Here is a 13762-nt window from a genome sequence, read left to right as displayed (position 1 = left end):
GTGAGGAAGCCCTACTTCTCTGCATGTCGAGAGAGTCTGTACGCCCTACAATTCCCATCTTACCACTATCTGCTACGTTGCTTGACATTGTCTTAGGAGGAAACCCAGGTGAGTGTAAGAGTAACCTGCTCTGTTTGTATTTCCGCATATGGAAGTGGTTGAGAAGAATGGCGTGAGGGCTCCAGTGACCCATCCTTAGTCTAGCTGTACACTGTCTGAAGGAGGTAAATTCAGGTAGTTTTGGTTCTGAATTCAGGTAGTTTTGGTTCCGGTTTTCCTTTTTGTGTCTTTGGTGTCAGATCCTTCCTCTCCCTTCCTCTGATCTGGTACTTCCTTGTCTGACACAAAGAACTGATCTCAGCAAATGACAAACTATCAAACTCTTCCCCAAATGATCTACTTTGACTGTTTTTCTCTGTCTACAGACCTCTATAGAGCTCCTTCCTGACTCAGGATAAAAGCCAGACATTATCACCATAAAGCAAGCACCTTGATCTAGGGTTTGAATATATCCTCCATCATATCCTCTATCATGCAACCCGCCTTCACCCTCTGCCTGCATTAACCCTAAGCTTTGGCCGCGTTCAACCTACTACGAGTCCTTTATGTTCACATGCTCGTGAAAATGCCGTTTCCTCCTCCGGTAACCTTCTCTACCAACGCCTTCAGGTCGGCTTCTTCTGATACTTAAAAATTCAGCTCAGATGTCTTCTCCTCAGTGAAATCTTCACTGACACCTCTTCCCCTCCAGGCAGAATTATTTCTGTGTTCTGAATGTATCAGGACACTTATCCTGCTTGACTATAATATCGTGTTTACTTGACTGCCTTCATAGTAGACTGATTTCTTTGAGGATAAAAACCATGTCTCCTGTTAATATTTTTTTCCCCTCAAACCCTGAAACATTATAGCTTCTCAATTACTATTTATTGACTGAGTGAACATCAACAGCAAGGAATCCCATGAGGGGAGACCCGTCCCCCCAAATCTCCTCTTCCCCTCCATTCGCTCTCAAGGTGCTCTTGTTTTTCCTGTTTTAAAAGGTGGACTTCAGGTTTGTGATGTTTACTGGCAGCTCTCCAGGAAAGAGTCACCATTACTTTGTAGCTTGCGCTTGACCCTTAGAGCTCTCCGAATGTGTCTTATATCCTGTTTGCTCTTAAGAGATATCATTTCTGGGCTGGAAAGCGAGGACAGTGAAGTGTCTTACAATCTGCCTTTTCCAAACCAAGTTGTAAAAAAAAAAAAAAATCAGCTTTTTCCTTCTTTCTAAAATATGATTGGGAAGACTGTGAGAGGCACTAAAGAATTTCCTTAAAGGAAATACTCTCAGTCCCATCCGAATTCTAGAACGCCAGGGTGTCCACAACTTTCTCTTGTTATGTCTCCTTGTGGTCAGAGCCTTGGATCAGTGGGTGGTCTCATAGTGCCCACATCACCCGTGCCACTCACCACAGTGAGCTATGAGGACCTTTCAACGACAAGGACAGCACTTCACTTTCCCCCTCTAGTGGTTTCTATCCAGAGCCTTTAATGTTTCTTTAACAAATGTTACTTTAACATAGTCTTTTGTGGTTTAGCAATGATACATTTGGTAGCCATCACTGAGGACGGGAGGATAGACTGGAAGCTTCTAATTTTTTTTTTTTTTTTTTTTTTTTTAGTGTGAATCACATACATTTTACAGGCAAATGGTAGAAAGGATACAAAAATGCCTTATCTTGGACCACATGATTTGTTAGTAATTTACAAACTAAGACTGATTTTCTGTGGTGTTTCTCTGTCTCTTTTTTCCCATGTAAAATAGTCACAGACTAAAGGCCATTAGCACCAACACCAGAAGTGAGATTAGGAGTACAGTAGAGTGAAAAGTACTCAGGCTTAGGGATCACACAGAACTGGGTTGGAATCATAGTTCTGCCACTTACTACCTTTGTGATAATAGGCATATAACCTCAGGGAGCCTTAGTTTTCTCATATCTACAACAAGGATAATGATGTATGCCTAGGATTAAACACCGAGTAATAAACAATAAAGTGCACAGCACAGCATGTGGCACATATCAGATACAAAATAAATTTTTATTCACATTCCTACCCCATCCCCCTGAGGCATTTAGTAGTTAGAATATTAGAATGAGATTGAGATTAGAATATTCTTCCTAAAGCCCTCTAACTCAGTAAAGTCCAAATTAGTCTGTGTCAGATAGCCTAGTTTGGAAGCTATGGAATCAATAAGATTACCTCCTAGGGTCAGTTTAGTTCCGTGATTCTTTGCCAAAGCATCAGAAAGAACCTGGGCATAAGATGCCTCTCTAAAGATTCCTGGTAGTGAATGAGTTGACAGTTGGAATTCAGGAATGGTATCCTAAATCATGAAAAATGGGCATTAGGAATGAGGGTTGAGACTGTGCCATTTCTTGTAAGCCCGTGGCCTGGATTCCATTAGGCTCAATGCCGGAATATCCCACAGGCACCTCAAACAAAACTCATCATTTGTCAAACTGAACTAACTCATCATCTCTCCCCTCCCCCCAAACCTGTTTCTCCTCTCTTATTTCCTGTTTTGGTAGATGGCAGCGTTATCCATCTCAGCACCCTATTCAGACTCTCTGGCTCCTCCATCTTGCTCTTCAACCACATTAAATCAATCACAAAGTCCTATTGATTTTAACTCCTAAATTCCTCTTGCCTCTGCCTTCTCTTCTGTACCCCTGCTATGGCAGTCTCTAGGTTCTTATCATTGCGCTCACATGGGCCAGTTTCTTAACTGTCTTATTGCTTCTAGTCTCAGCCTTCTTCTTTTTTTTTTTTTTTCCTTTTTTTAGGGCTGCACCTGCAGCATATGGAAGTTCCCAGGCTAGGGGGTCAAATCGGAGCTTCAGCTTCTGGCTTACACCACCGCCACAGCAATGTCAGATCCGAGCCGTGTTTGTGACCTACACCACAGCTCATGGCAACACCGGATCCTTTAACCCACTGAGCAAGGCCAGGGATGGAACCCACGTCCTCATGGATACTAGTTGGGTTTGTTACCATTGAGCCACAACAGGAACTCCCTCAGCCTGCTGTTGTTGTTTTCCTGCAATCCATAGAATTGCTAAAACTCATTAAGTCTGTCTTACTCCTTTTCTTTTAAAATCTTTTAATGACTCCCCATTGCCTATAGGATAAAGCCTAACCACTTTAGGATGGCATAGCCCTTCATGATTTTTATGTTTTTATTTTAAAAATTTTAAAACATGTTCTTTTTATGGCTGCACCTATGGCATATGGAAATTCCCAAGCTAGGGGTTGAATTGGAGCAGTTGCTGGCCTACACCACAGCCACAGCAACACGAGATCTAAGCAGCCTCTGCAGCCTATACTGCAACTTATGGCAACACCAGATCCTTAACCCACGGAACGAGGCCAGGGATTAAACTCATATCCTCATGGACACTATGTTAGGTTCTTAACCTACTGAGTCACAATGGGAACTCAAGATTTTTGCTTTTAAATTTTTGGTTTTATCCTGCCATTCTTCCTCAGATGCTGTCAGCATCTGTCACAATGAGCTACTAAGAATGTACTTATTTGGGCTGCATTTCCCCAGGTCTCCAAACTTTTGTGCATGCTATTCCTTCTGCTTAAAATTATCTTCTCTTTCTGCTCTACCTTTTCTTTCCTTTTCTGAATGTTTATCTTTCAAGAGCTATCTCAAATATTATCTCTGTGAGAAAGGATTAGATGTCTTTCCTCTGAAATTCAATAGCCTACCTTTTACAGCAGGGTTTTCATTATATTGGGACTATTAGTATAAATATCTGTATCCTCCCCTGGATTCTAGGCTTCTGGTGGGCGGTTGTGTCCTATTAATGTCTATATGTCCAGCCCCAGCACAGTGCTTAGCATACAGTGGAAACTCAGTAAATGTTTGTTGAATGAAGGATGCAGCCAAGAAGTGAAGTATGAAATATATAATAGGCTTCAAACTGTTTTCTAAAAACTCCCCAGTTTCTTTCTTTTTTTTTTTTTTTTTGTCTTTTTCTAGGGCCGCTCCCATGGCATGCAGAGGTTCCCAGGCTAGGGGTCTAATCGGAGCTGTAGCCACCGGCCTACACCACAGCCACAGCAACTGGGGATCCAAGCCACGTCTGCAGCCTACACCACAGCTCATGGCATTGCATCACGGCATCACAAGGTCAGATCTGTAACCCACTGAGTGAGGCCATGGATGGAACCCGCAACCTCAGGGTTCCTAGTTGGATTCGTTAACCCTGAGCCATGATGGAAACTCCCTCCCCAGTTTCTTAATCTTGCTCATCAAGTCAGTCTGAATCACAGAGCCAAGGAAACTGATAAAAGTTAACTTTCCTATTCATAGGCCTGCTGTCAATTGTGACTGCCCAGAGGGTCGGGGGCAGGGCAGCCTCCTCGATGTTGGCAGGCAAATCCTCAAGAGACCACATCAGTGGACAGAGTTTCTAAGGGCCTTTCCTTTCATTTCTGGGAACAGCATCAACAGTGACCCTTGTTGCCCCCTGGGCACATGCTTTATTCCTGCAGAGGAGTGCTCTCCTGCTTCTCCCCAAAGGGTAAGAAGCATGCAGTGGAGGGAGAGTGGGTCTGCAGTTGTACCACTTCGCCTTAGCTCAGCCCTGCTCAGAGGTCTCACAGCACCCTCCCGTATGATGGTCTTTGTCTTCCCCAAAAGTAATTCTATGAGGTAACACGCTATGGGTTTGTCTTTCTCTAGTGTTTACTCCAGGAGACAGAGGGCTAAGCTCCTTTATCATTTGTCCTGGCTAGATCTAGTTAGTGCTAGAATTAGGGCAGATGCAGTTTTCCATAGCTGGTTAGCAAGTCATATATGATTCACTCAGGCCACTGACAGGAATATAGCCAAATGTCAAATCCTTTCATTGGGACAGGGGTGGCTGGTACAAGTCAAACTGAAATTTAGTATAACGCTTTATTCTGTTTTAGTGTATATATTTCCACAATTTGTACTTTTTAGAGTTTTATCAGAACTCCTATGTTGTTATGACAATTTTCTGAATTCTGACTAAATTTTTAGCAATGTCCTTTTTCTCAGAAATGCTTAGTGTATCTCTGAGCTTTTACTATGGACCTATCTGTGGACGATAGAAGTCCTCACTTATAAAAAACAAGCAAAGATTGCTTAGCACCTTGTAGAGGGGCTTAGGCCCATTATAGCACACTCTTAACCGGCTGGTGTCTAATGGAGGAAGTAACTCTAATAAACTGCCTCTTTGAAAGCTCGGATTGCTTGGGGATAAGACAGCGTTTATCATGGTCCTGACTCAGACCCAGGAATATTTAAACAAAATTATTGCTGGTGATGCTAAAGTCCAGGAAGCATAGTCCTAGAGTGTATTAATTTCCTGCTACTGGCAACATTTCCTCCTGATCTCTAGAAAAGACGAATAGAATTGTGTATGTCAAGAGAAAAACAAGCTCAATGAAGTGGTCTTTTCTAGAAGTTTACATGGCCCTCTTTCATCAACTGGATCACCAATGACATGGTAACAAAGGAGAACTAGGAGGGTAAGAAGTTAACGTTTTACTCTAGAAAAAAACATCTTAAAACCAGGAACTATTGAGACCCAGGCTTTGATCTATGGCCTGCTGGCCTCACATCGCTTTTAGTATTAAGAAGAGGTAAGACAGGTCAACGAGATAAGCACGGTTGGGTTCTATGACTACGTTAACCACAGCCATAGTTCTGTAAATGTCTAGGGTGTCTTTTTCTCCATGTTCTAGGCAGTACTACTTCGAGTGTGGTCCATGGATTGGCAGCTTCAGTATCAGCTGAAAGCCTGTTAGAAATGCCAATCCGCCACTTCTCAGACCTACTGACTCAGTATCTCTGGAATGTGACTCTTAAGAATCTATTGTAACAAGCTCTCTAAGTGTTTCTTATGCACATTAAGTGAGAAGCACTGTTCTAGGGCATTATACCTTAAAATATGTTTTCTGTGGGTTTTTAATAGGTGCCTGTCATTGTCAAATGAATTTGGAGAATGTTGGGTTAAACAGTTTTTTTAATAGGTGCCTGTCATTGTCAAATGAATTTGGAGAATGTTGGGTTAAACAAAGTTAAGCTTTTTGTTTTTTATTTATTTGTTTGTGTGTGTGTGGGCAAACGACCAGATTCTACAGGGCTTGTAATAGGTTATTCTACTACTCACAAATCTCCACTGGGTTTCCACCACATTGAAAGTAAAATCCAAAGACCTTATCACGGCCTACGAAGCCCTGCATGATCTGGCTCCCTCTGACCTTCTGATCTCATTTCCTATCTTTGTTGTTCTTGCTTACTACATTCCACCTACACGGATCGCTTAGCCAAGCACACTCTTACTGTAAGGCCTTTGTGCTTGTTATTTTCATCGCATGGAAATCTCAGGTCTCTGCTCAGATGTATCTTTAGAGAGACCTTCCCAGGTGCTCCTATACAAACTGCAATTCTTGGTACTTCACTCCAGTCCCTTACCCCGATTTATTTTTCTTCATAGCCCTCACTAGTGCCTGACATTTCCAATATTATTGTTTGTTGCTTAGTTTGCTATTTGTCCCCCCCACAGAAGTGTAAGCTCCATAAGCAGTTTCTTCATTGCTGATTCTTCAGTACCTGGAACAGTGTTTGGCATATAGCAGGTTACTTAATAAATATTTACGGGTGCATTAGTGAATGAATGAGTGAAGGGAGGTAATTGTAAATATAGAGAGTAGGATGAGAAAGTGTGGTTGCCCAAGAATAAGGTGTGAGCCTCCCAGAAAGCAAGACAGGGAGGCCCCTGGCAGGGCTAGCCCTTGGGAGTCGTATGTTGCTATGATTGATACCAAGTCATTGATTGTTCTCACCCAGGCCATTAAGGCATGGGGAAGTAAAATTCTTGTATTTTTGCCTGTTATCATGGAATAATGGAATAATCATGACCATTTCACACAGAATGAACTCCTGGTTAGCTCTCAAATGACGTATTTTCTGTAATTCTTTCCCTTGTCATTTATCTATCTCTGGGACATCATTCACTTTCATGGCTTCTGCTTATTGGTAGACACTGGCCAGATTTCTGTGCTTAGTACTCAACTTTCTCTCCTTCATTTCTACAGCCAATTAGATGTGTCCACTTGGATACTGAGTCCACTTGCTGACTCAAGATTTCAAAGCTAAAAGCATCCCTTTTTTCCTCAAGGCATTTTCTTCTCTGATTGCTTTACATTTGATAATAGCAGCAACATCCAATATCTTCACAGCCTCTTTTTTTAAGGGTCACACCTGCAGCATGTGGATGTTCCCAGGCTAGGAGTTGAATCGGAGCTACAGCTGCCAGCCAGTGCACAGCCACAGCAATGCCAGATCCCATCTGAGCCACATCTGTGACTTATACCGTGCAGCTTGCAGGAAATGCTGGATCCTTAACCCATTAAGTGAGGCTAAGGATCGAACCCTCATCCTCATGGATTTTAGCCAGGCTCATTTCTGCTGAGTCATGATGGGAACTCCTATTCTCACAGGATTTGAAACTAAAAACCATGGGGATATTCTAGAAGTCTCTAAGCTTTGCCTTTTCTCATTCAAACAGTTGTCTAATCTTGTTGATTATTTCCAGTGTTTCTTACATCTGTATTTTTTTCCTTTTTTTGTTTTGTTTCTACCTTAACACTGGAATATATACTAACCTCTGAACTATCTTCTCAACCCTGCTTTCAATCCACCTTAAACAGATTCCTTAGCCTGACTCTTAGGTGTTGTAAAAACATGGCAAATATGTCTACAGCTCTTCCATACGACTTTATGCCTACTGTTTCCTCAGATTGTTTCTCAGATCTAGACAAACTAGACCCACTTTTTCTTTTTCTGACCCTTTCTGAGTCCTTTGTTCTTAGCATTTGCTCATGCTGCTCCCTCTGATAAGAAAACTTTCATTGTCCATCTTTATTAGCATCCTGTCCATTTCTTTAACAGCCACAGCAGATATCCCCTCTCCAAGGTGGGTTTCTGATACCTTCTTTGAGAAAATGTGCTTTGATTTATTTTTTCAGTATCACTTAACACTTAGGCTTTTGGCACATTATGCCTCATTTAAAAACTAACTTGTACTGTTATTTTACTCCTACCACTGTCCTAAAAAGCCCCTCGAGGGCAAGAGCCTCTGCTTTACTCATCTTTGAATCTCCACAGCAGGCACCCAATATGGATGTATTGACTTGAATTGAAATACCTTGTAATAGCAGTGCAGTTATATCATAGGCTAATAATGTTCATTGGATGGGGAACTCATTAAATGGTACATTCACATTCAGGCATCTTGGGAGTGGTATGGCCAATGTTATTAATCATTTGATGCAGGAAAGGGTATGTGATTGCCAATGCCACACAGTAGAGGACTGAGTATACTCTTAAGTCCTAGTCTGAAGTCTGATTCAGGCTTCTCTAAATAACTCTCCCAGCTCTGGAAAAAATAACAATTGTTGTTCATGAGCTTTTGGACATCTAAACTGCTTAGAGCAAGGGAAACTGGGAGGCTTGATCCATTTATCCTCAAGAGATAAATTCAGATTCAGAAGCCTAGGTCTCAAAGTGAGACCTCAGGCTGTTGCCTTGTCTGCTGCTAAATCTGGTGGCTGGGGAGCAGTCCAAAGAGAGTCCGCCTCCATTCCACTTACTCAGTCACTCACCCTCTCACAATTCCTACAGTTCATCTGAACTAATGGGACTCTTGTTAATTGCCTCTTATTGGCTTGTTACAAGATGAAGCCTGGGGAAGAGACAAAGCCTCCCTATTCACATTTTAAGTGGGCAGCAGGGGTCTCTGCAAAAATGGAGAACCTGGGGCTCCGGCTATTCATTTTTGAAAGCCAGGACAAGATCTTCCACCATTCAGAATCCTACATTATAATCACAGTGTTACATCCTGAGAGACCCTGTCAATGTCTCAAACGGGCTGCTAGAAATTTAGTCTATTTAATAAGTCAGTGCTACTTAAGATTATAGACTTTTTTTTTTCTCTCCAAAGTGATACACACTTTACATTTTAATTTCAGTATTTTTTTTTCCCAGTTGGAGGAAGGAGAGAGTAGGAAGGTGGGGGAGAGAGAGAAAAGGAAAAAGGAAAGAAAAAAAGAGAAGGGGCAGTGCTTTTCATGCAAAGGTCAGTTTTTGTATTTATGCTTTAGGAAAGCAAAGAGGGGGCAAGAACTGCAGCCTGATAACTGAATTTTCTGTTTAGAAGTCTCTCCTCTCCACTGGGCCTTAGCTAGGTTTCAATAATTATTGCTCAGGCACATAGTCTTGGAGCTTTGCTTTCTCTCAGACTTGTACACAGTTCTAGGAAGGGTTGTTGCCAAAGCCATCATGTGATTTATTGACCCTCCACTGGGACAAGGGGGAACAGATATAACTTTGTGATTTTATTATAAGGAGGCTGGGTTAATATTTCTAGGTGAAACAAGCTACTATACCAAGTTCAAACATCTGAAGAGGGAGGTTAAGAAACCCTGAGTGTGGGGTGTAAGGATTATTCTGTCCTGGGGCTGTACAGACGTCGTCTGAGGCAGGGAGCAGGAGAAGAAAGGACACATTGTGACCCATTTCCAACACCTCCTGTGTGTAGAGGCGGAAGTTCCTTGCCTGCAGAGGGACACGCGCAGAGGAAAAATAGGAGAGTTACAACATGGCACTTACATAAACAACACCAAACTGGCATAAAACATCTAACAAAATTACACGACTTCAAGCTTGGAATTTTTATACAACATAAATATTAGGGTTCAGTCCATTTAATAATGCTATATAAAATCAAGATTTAAGGCAGTAATGTTCCACATAAACTCTGAAAACAACATTTATGCTTCTTATAAAAGCAGAAAATGATTGCGTTCTGTGGGCTTTTCAAAATGATGAATATAATTACATGAAGCAACAAAAATGGATTGAATTAAAAATCCACTAGTTTCAATTTAAGTTGGTTAAGGGGGGAAAATGTAGTTTCTGGCCAAGGACTGAGAAAATTTTACAAGTATCCAAAAGAAAAAAAAAATGTTGTATGCACTCTCAGGCAGTTAGGCAGCCTTTTCCCAACATGTATATGTAGCCCAAGAGTCACCAGTGAAATATGAGCTGCTTCAAACCTGCTAAGCCCAAGAAACCCTTTAATAGTATCTACTGTCACAAGTTGAGCTGCTATTTTTTTTTTTTTTCTCCTCCTGAGTGAAAATGCCCACACCTGGAATAATCCAGTTGCTCCTCTAGTGTCTTTATGGCATCTTGTGCAATTTATTCTTTATCAGTGTTGGCTATTTTGGACTAACCTTGCAATATTAATTTATAATCAGAGCATTACCCCAATCTGTTAATCTCGTTCCTTGCCTCCATGGGTCAGAGGCCAATTCATTGTTGTCTCTCTGTTATAAAGAGAGCCAGTCACTTCTGTTATATTCTTCCTGTTTACAGGCTAAACTTGGTTCATTTTGCGTGTGTGTATAGGGATGATGTGTGTGTGTTGAGTGTGGGAAGATGGTGGATGTAGGCTAAGAAAAAAGAAGAATCCAACCTAATGTTACATTGTGTTGACTTACTAGACAGAGGTTAATGCATTTTTACTATTCTCTTAGATTTATTTCTTTTAGGTTTCTTTTCCTATTTTCTATGGTTTTTTTTTTTTTAAGTTCTAGTTAGTGGAGGAAAGATTTGCACATTTTGGTTTAGACAGTAATTTTGATAGCAGTTTTTCTGTTTGTGGAAAGATAGTATGGCATAACCTTGGATATTGCTAATAGATTTATATTACCACTAGTCATCTGTTCTTGGGTAAATCCTTCTTTGTAAATCCAGCTATATACTTTTTAATTGACTTATCTGTTTATTTGTTCCCCTTGCTTCATGTTATCCTGAAGCTGAGATTTGGTGCCTTTCAATGTGGGTTAGCCAGTTATTTTTGCTTGTTTGACCAGACCACAGTAAAATGGGATCTGGGGATTCTGAAAGACATCAACACGGAGGAGCTAGAGAAAAGATACAGAAGTGCAGTCTGTGTCCACTTAGAGATGTCAAATTGAAAATGCACATGTATGTGCAAAGTGGTATGGAAATCAATGAACTATGTGTATATATGTATATAATATTTTTTCACCTTTTGAGTTTTATGCCATAATGCACTTTCCATGAGCCATAAAAAGAAGATAAAAATGGTAAAGACTTGTACCTGGTACAGAGGTATATTGATCTGCTTAAGGAGAGCTTTCACTGCCATCTGGAGCTCGTAGAAGAACAATTGCATGGGGCAGTCAGAAGTATGATCCACACTTTCCATAGATTCAGAGCCAGAAAGCTTTTGGACCCATTCCCACTCCTCTCTGTATGTTGAGTCAAGTTAAAATTAGAAATATAACAAAAGTTCAGAACTCAGCTAGGAACATTTTTAGCGTATATGTCCAGAACCTGAATAACCAATTTTTGGTGGTTAAAACTCGATGCAATTCATGAAATTTGAACTTCTTGCCACCCAAATGGAGTTTAAAATGAGCTCTTTCTAATTTAAGCTTATTTCACCTATCAAACCACATATACCTCAGAACAGCAGGTCTGATTAGTAGTGAATCAGTTTTTGAGATTGAAGCTTTGAAGTATTTTGTAATAATTTCCTGAATGTCTTCATTTTTCTCTCGCTGAAGATCCCCTGTACGTTCTAAGACCCTACATTTTACCACAGGGGCATCTGCTGGTTAATTCAGCAGTTGGGTAACCACAGGACTCTGGTCCAACTCAGGCAAGAAACCACATGGCACATTTCAACCCTGGCCTGTTGTAATCGTGGGTACTATTTTGGTTTCCTTCCCCTTCCAAACGCTTGAGGAAAATCACAAACAGGAACACCAGACAATTCCAATAAAAGGAATCAGAGGACACACATCACTGCATCCATCCTCCTTTCAAGCTAGTCATCTGTGTCTTTATTCTGCATGCTCCATAATCCTTCCTAATGAACTTTTCCAAATGTCACGCAGAAGGGGAGGGAAAAGAATGGTGGTGGCAGGAAAGCACGTCTAGTTTGTCCTCCAAAAGCTGCTCTTCGAAAGGCTCTTGAAAAGATCAAGGTAAATGCCTCTTGAGCAACATTATTTCCACAGGTATGTTAGCAGGAGTGTCTAAATACTCTCAGCTGACTCATCTTCTACTAAATGCAGTGAGCAGCAATATCAGGAGCAGGCTAGAGAGGAAAGGGGAGCCCTCTTGTTTGGGGATGGAAAGAAAGAAAGTGCTAACATATGTCCCCACCTCAAGAAGACCCTCTGAGGGCTCTCCCCAGAGGGTTATACTCAATGGGGCTCCAACCTATGCACCCCAAAATGAAATTGATTGTGACACGAACTTTTCATCAGAATACATTCTCTTTTAACCAACTGCATCTTTTCTCAAGTGTCTGTTTTCATGATACCAGTTTCATTTCAATTCCCACACTGAAAAAGACTATGGGACAAAAAAAATCTACCCTTTGTCTAAATAAGAGAAAAAAAAATCAAAATTAAATCCTACTTCAGTCTGGGCATAGTTTGGCTTCAGAAGTAATTGAAATCGTTGAGAACCTGCTTGGGAACGATTTCTTTTCTTCCATCACTGATATTGAACTGAATGAGGGGTTCTAAATAGCAAAGTAGGCACAAAATCTAAAGGACCACATTGCTGAAAGCGTATCTGCAATCAGATTAGAAAATAAATGACCTGGGGGAATACCATGAAATATCCACCACTAACTAATCAGTTTAGTCTTTAAGAATGAGGGGGATGGAACTGGCAGAGTGACTACTGGAATCTTCCGTAAAAACGACACTTGGATCCTTGGCAAGCAGAAATTAATGTGAACAATCACTAAAAGAGTCTAAACCTTTAATACACAAATCTAGAAAATGGATGAACGTAACCACTGCTGAATCAACCCACAAAAGAGCCACATAACCTCTTGGGAAGGACTGAGGTAACTAATGTTGATTGTAAGAAGTGACCACCAGATGGCAGACTTAAAGTCTAGGTGTAGTTGATAAGTGAAGGAAGAGACGATGGAGCTAGTCTCTGAAGAGACCCCTCATCATCGCCTTCATTGTCATCAAGCAGTATTTAATCAACATGGTCAGATACTACAGTTAATAAGTTCTTCCCACTTTAGGGATCAAATTTTAAAGGACCAAATTAGAGCCTCCTTTGGTTAAGCAACTCCATAACTAGAATCTAAGTATCTCATTTGTACACTGAAATCTGACAAACTCCAGAGAGTCCTTTTTCTTATCTTATCTAAGCTTTCCTTTTCTTTCTGTGTTGAGCACAATTCAGTTCATTACAGTAGACTTTCAGAGGTCTATCAGAGGGCTAGTTGCAAATCTGAGCCAGATTACCAAGACTGGACAACTTTCCCAAAGCTAAGAGGGTAATTCACCATGATGCAAAACCATAGAGGAGTTTCTAGAAGATCGGGATTTTTTTTTTTTTTCGCTTCTTTTCTACCCTAGAGAACCATAAAGAGTGTAGGAAACACACACAGTCTTTAGGCTAGTGGGTGAGAGGTGGGGAGAATGAGGGAAGAAAGGATCCTTTAAGATTAATGGGAAACCAATTATTCAACCAGAACCCATTTACTTGAGGATTTTAAAAATATGATTTTTTAGGTTGTGGAGGAATCATATTGGAAATAGCAGTGTTGAAAGGAAAGGGCACCCATTCATTAACCTTTTGAGCATCAGCAGCTGCAGAGAGCAA

General features: G+C 40.9%; 1 protein-coding gene across 2 annotated transcripts in view; it reads right to left on the bottom strand.

Annotated features, from left to right (window-relative positions):
• The window catches only part of ANKFN1 (ankyrin repeat and fibronectin type III domain containing 1), a 343361-nt gene that overhangs the window by 29512 nt on the left and 300087 nt on the right, over positions 1-13762 (bottom strand). For both annotated transcript variants that reach the window (XM_021067257.2, XM_084983129.1), the window contains exons 16-17: positions 11217-11367; positions 9475-9643 (exon numbers count right to left, since the gene is read on the bottom strand). In XM_021067257.2, coding sequence (XP_020922916.2) covers positions 9475-9643; positions 11217-11367 — 320 coding nt within the window. The remainder of the gene's footprint in view (positions 1-9474; positions 9644-11216; positions 11368-13762) is intronic.

Source organism: Sus scrofa, chromosome 12 (genome assembly GCF_054392235.1).
Source record: "Sus scrofa isolate SSC_HxYL_T2T_F1_AM1 chromosome 12, Sscrofa_HxYL_maternal_Yorkshire_Landrace_v2.0, whole genome shotgun sequence".
Taxonomy (NCBI): Eukaryota; Metazoa; Chordata; class Mammalia; order Artiodactyla; family Suidae; genus Sus; species Sus scrofa.
Note: the sequence above shows the minus strand (reverse complement) of the source record. Positions and strands in the feature narration are given on the sequence as shown.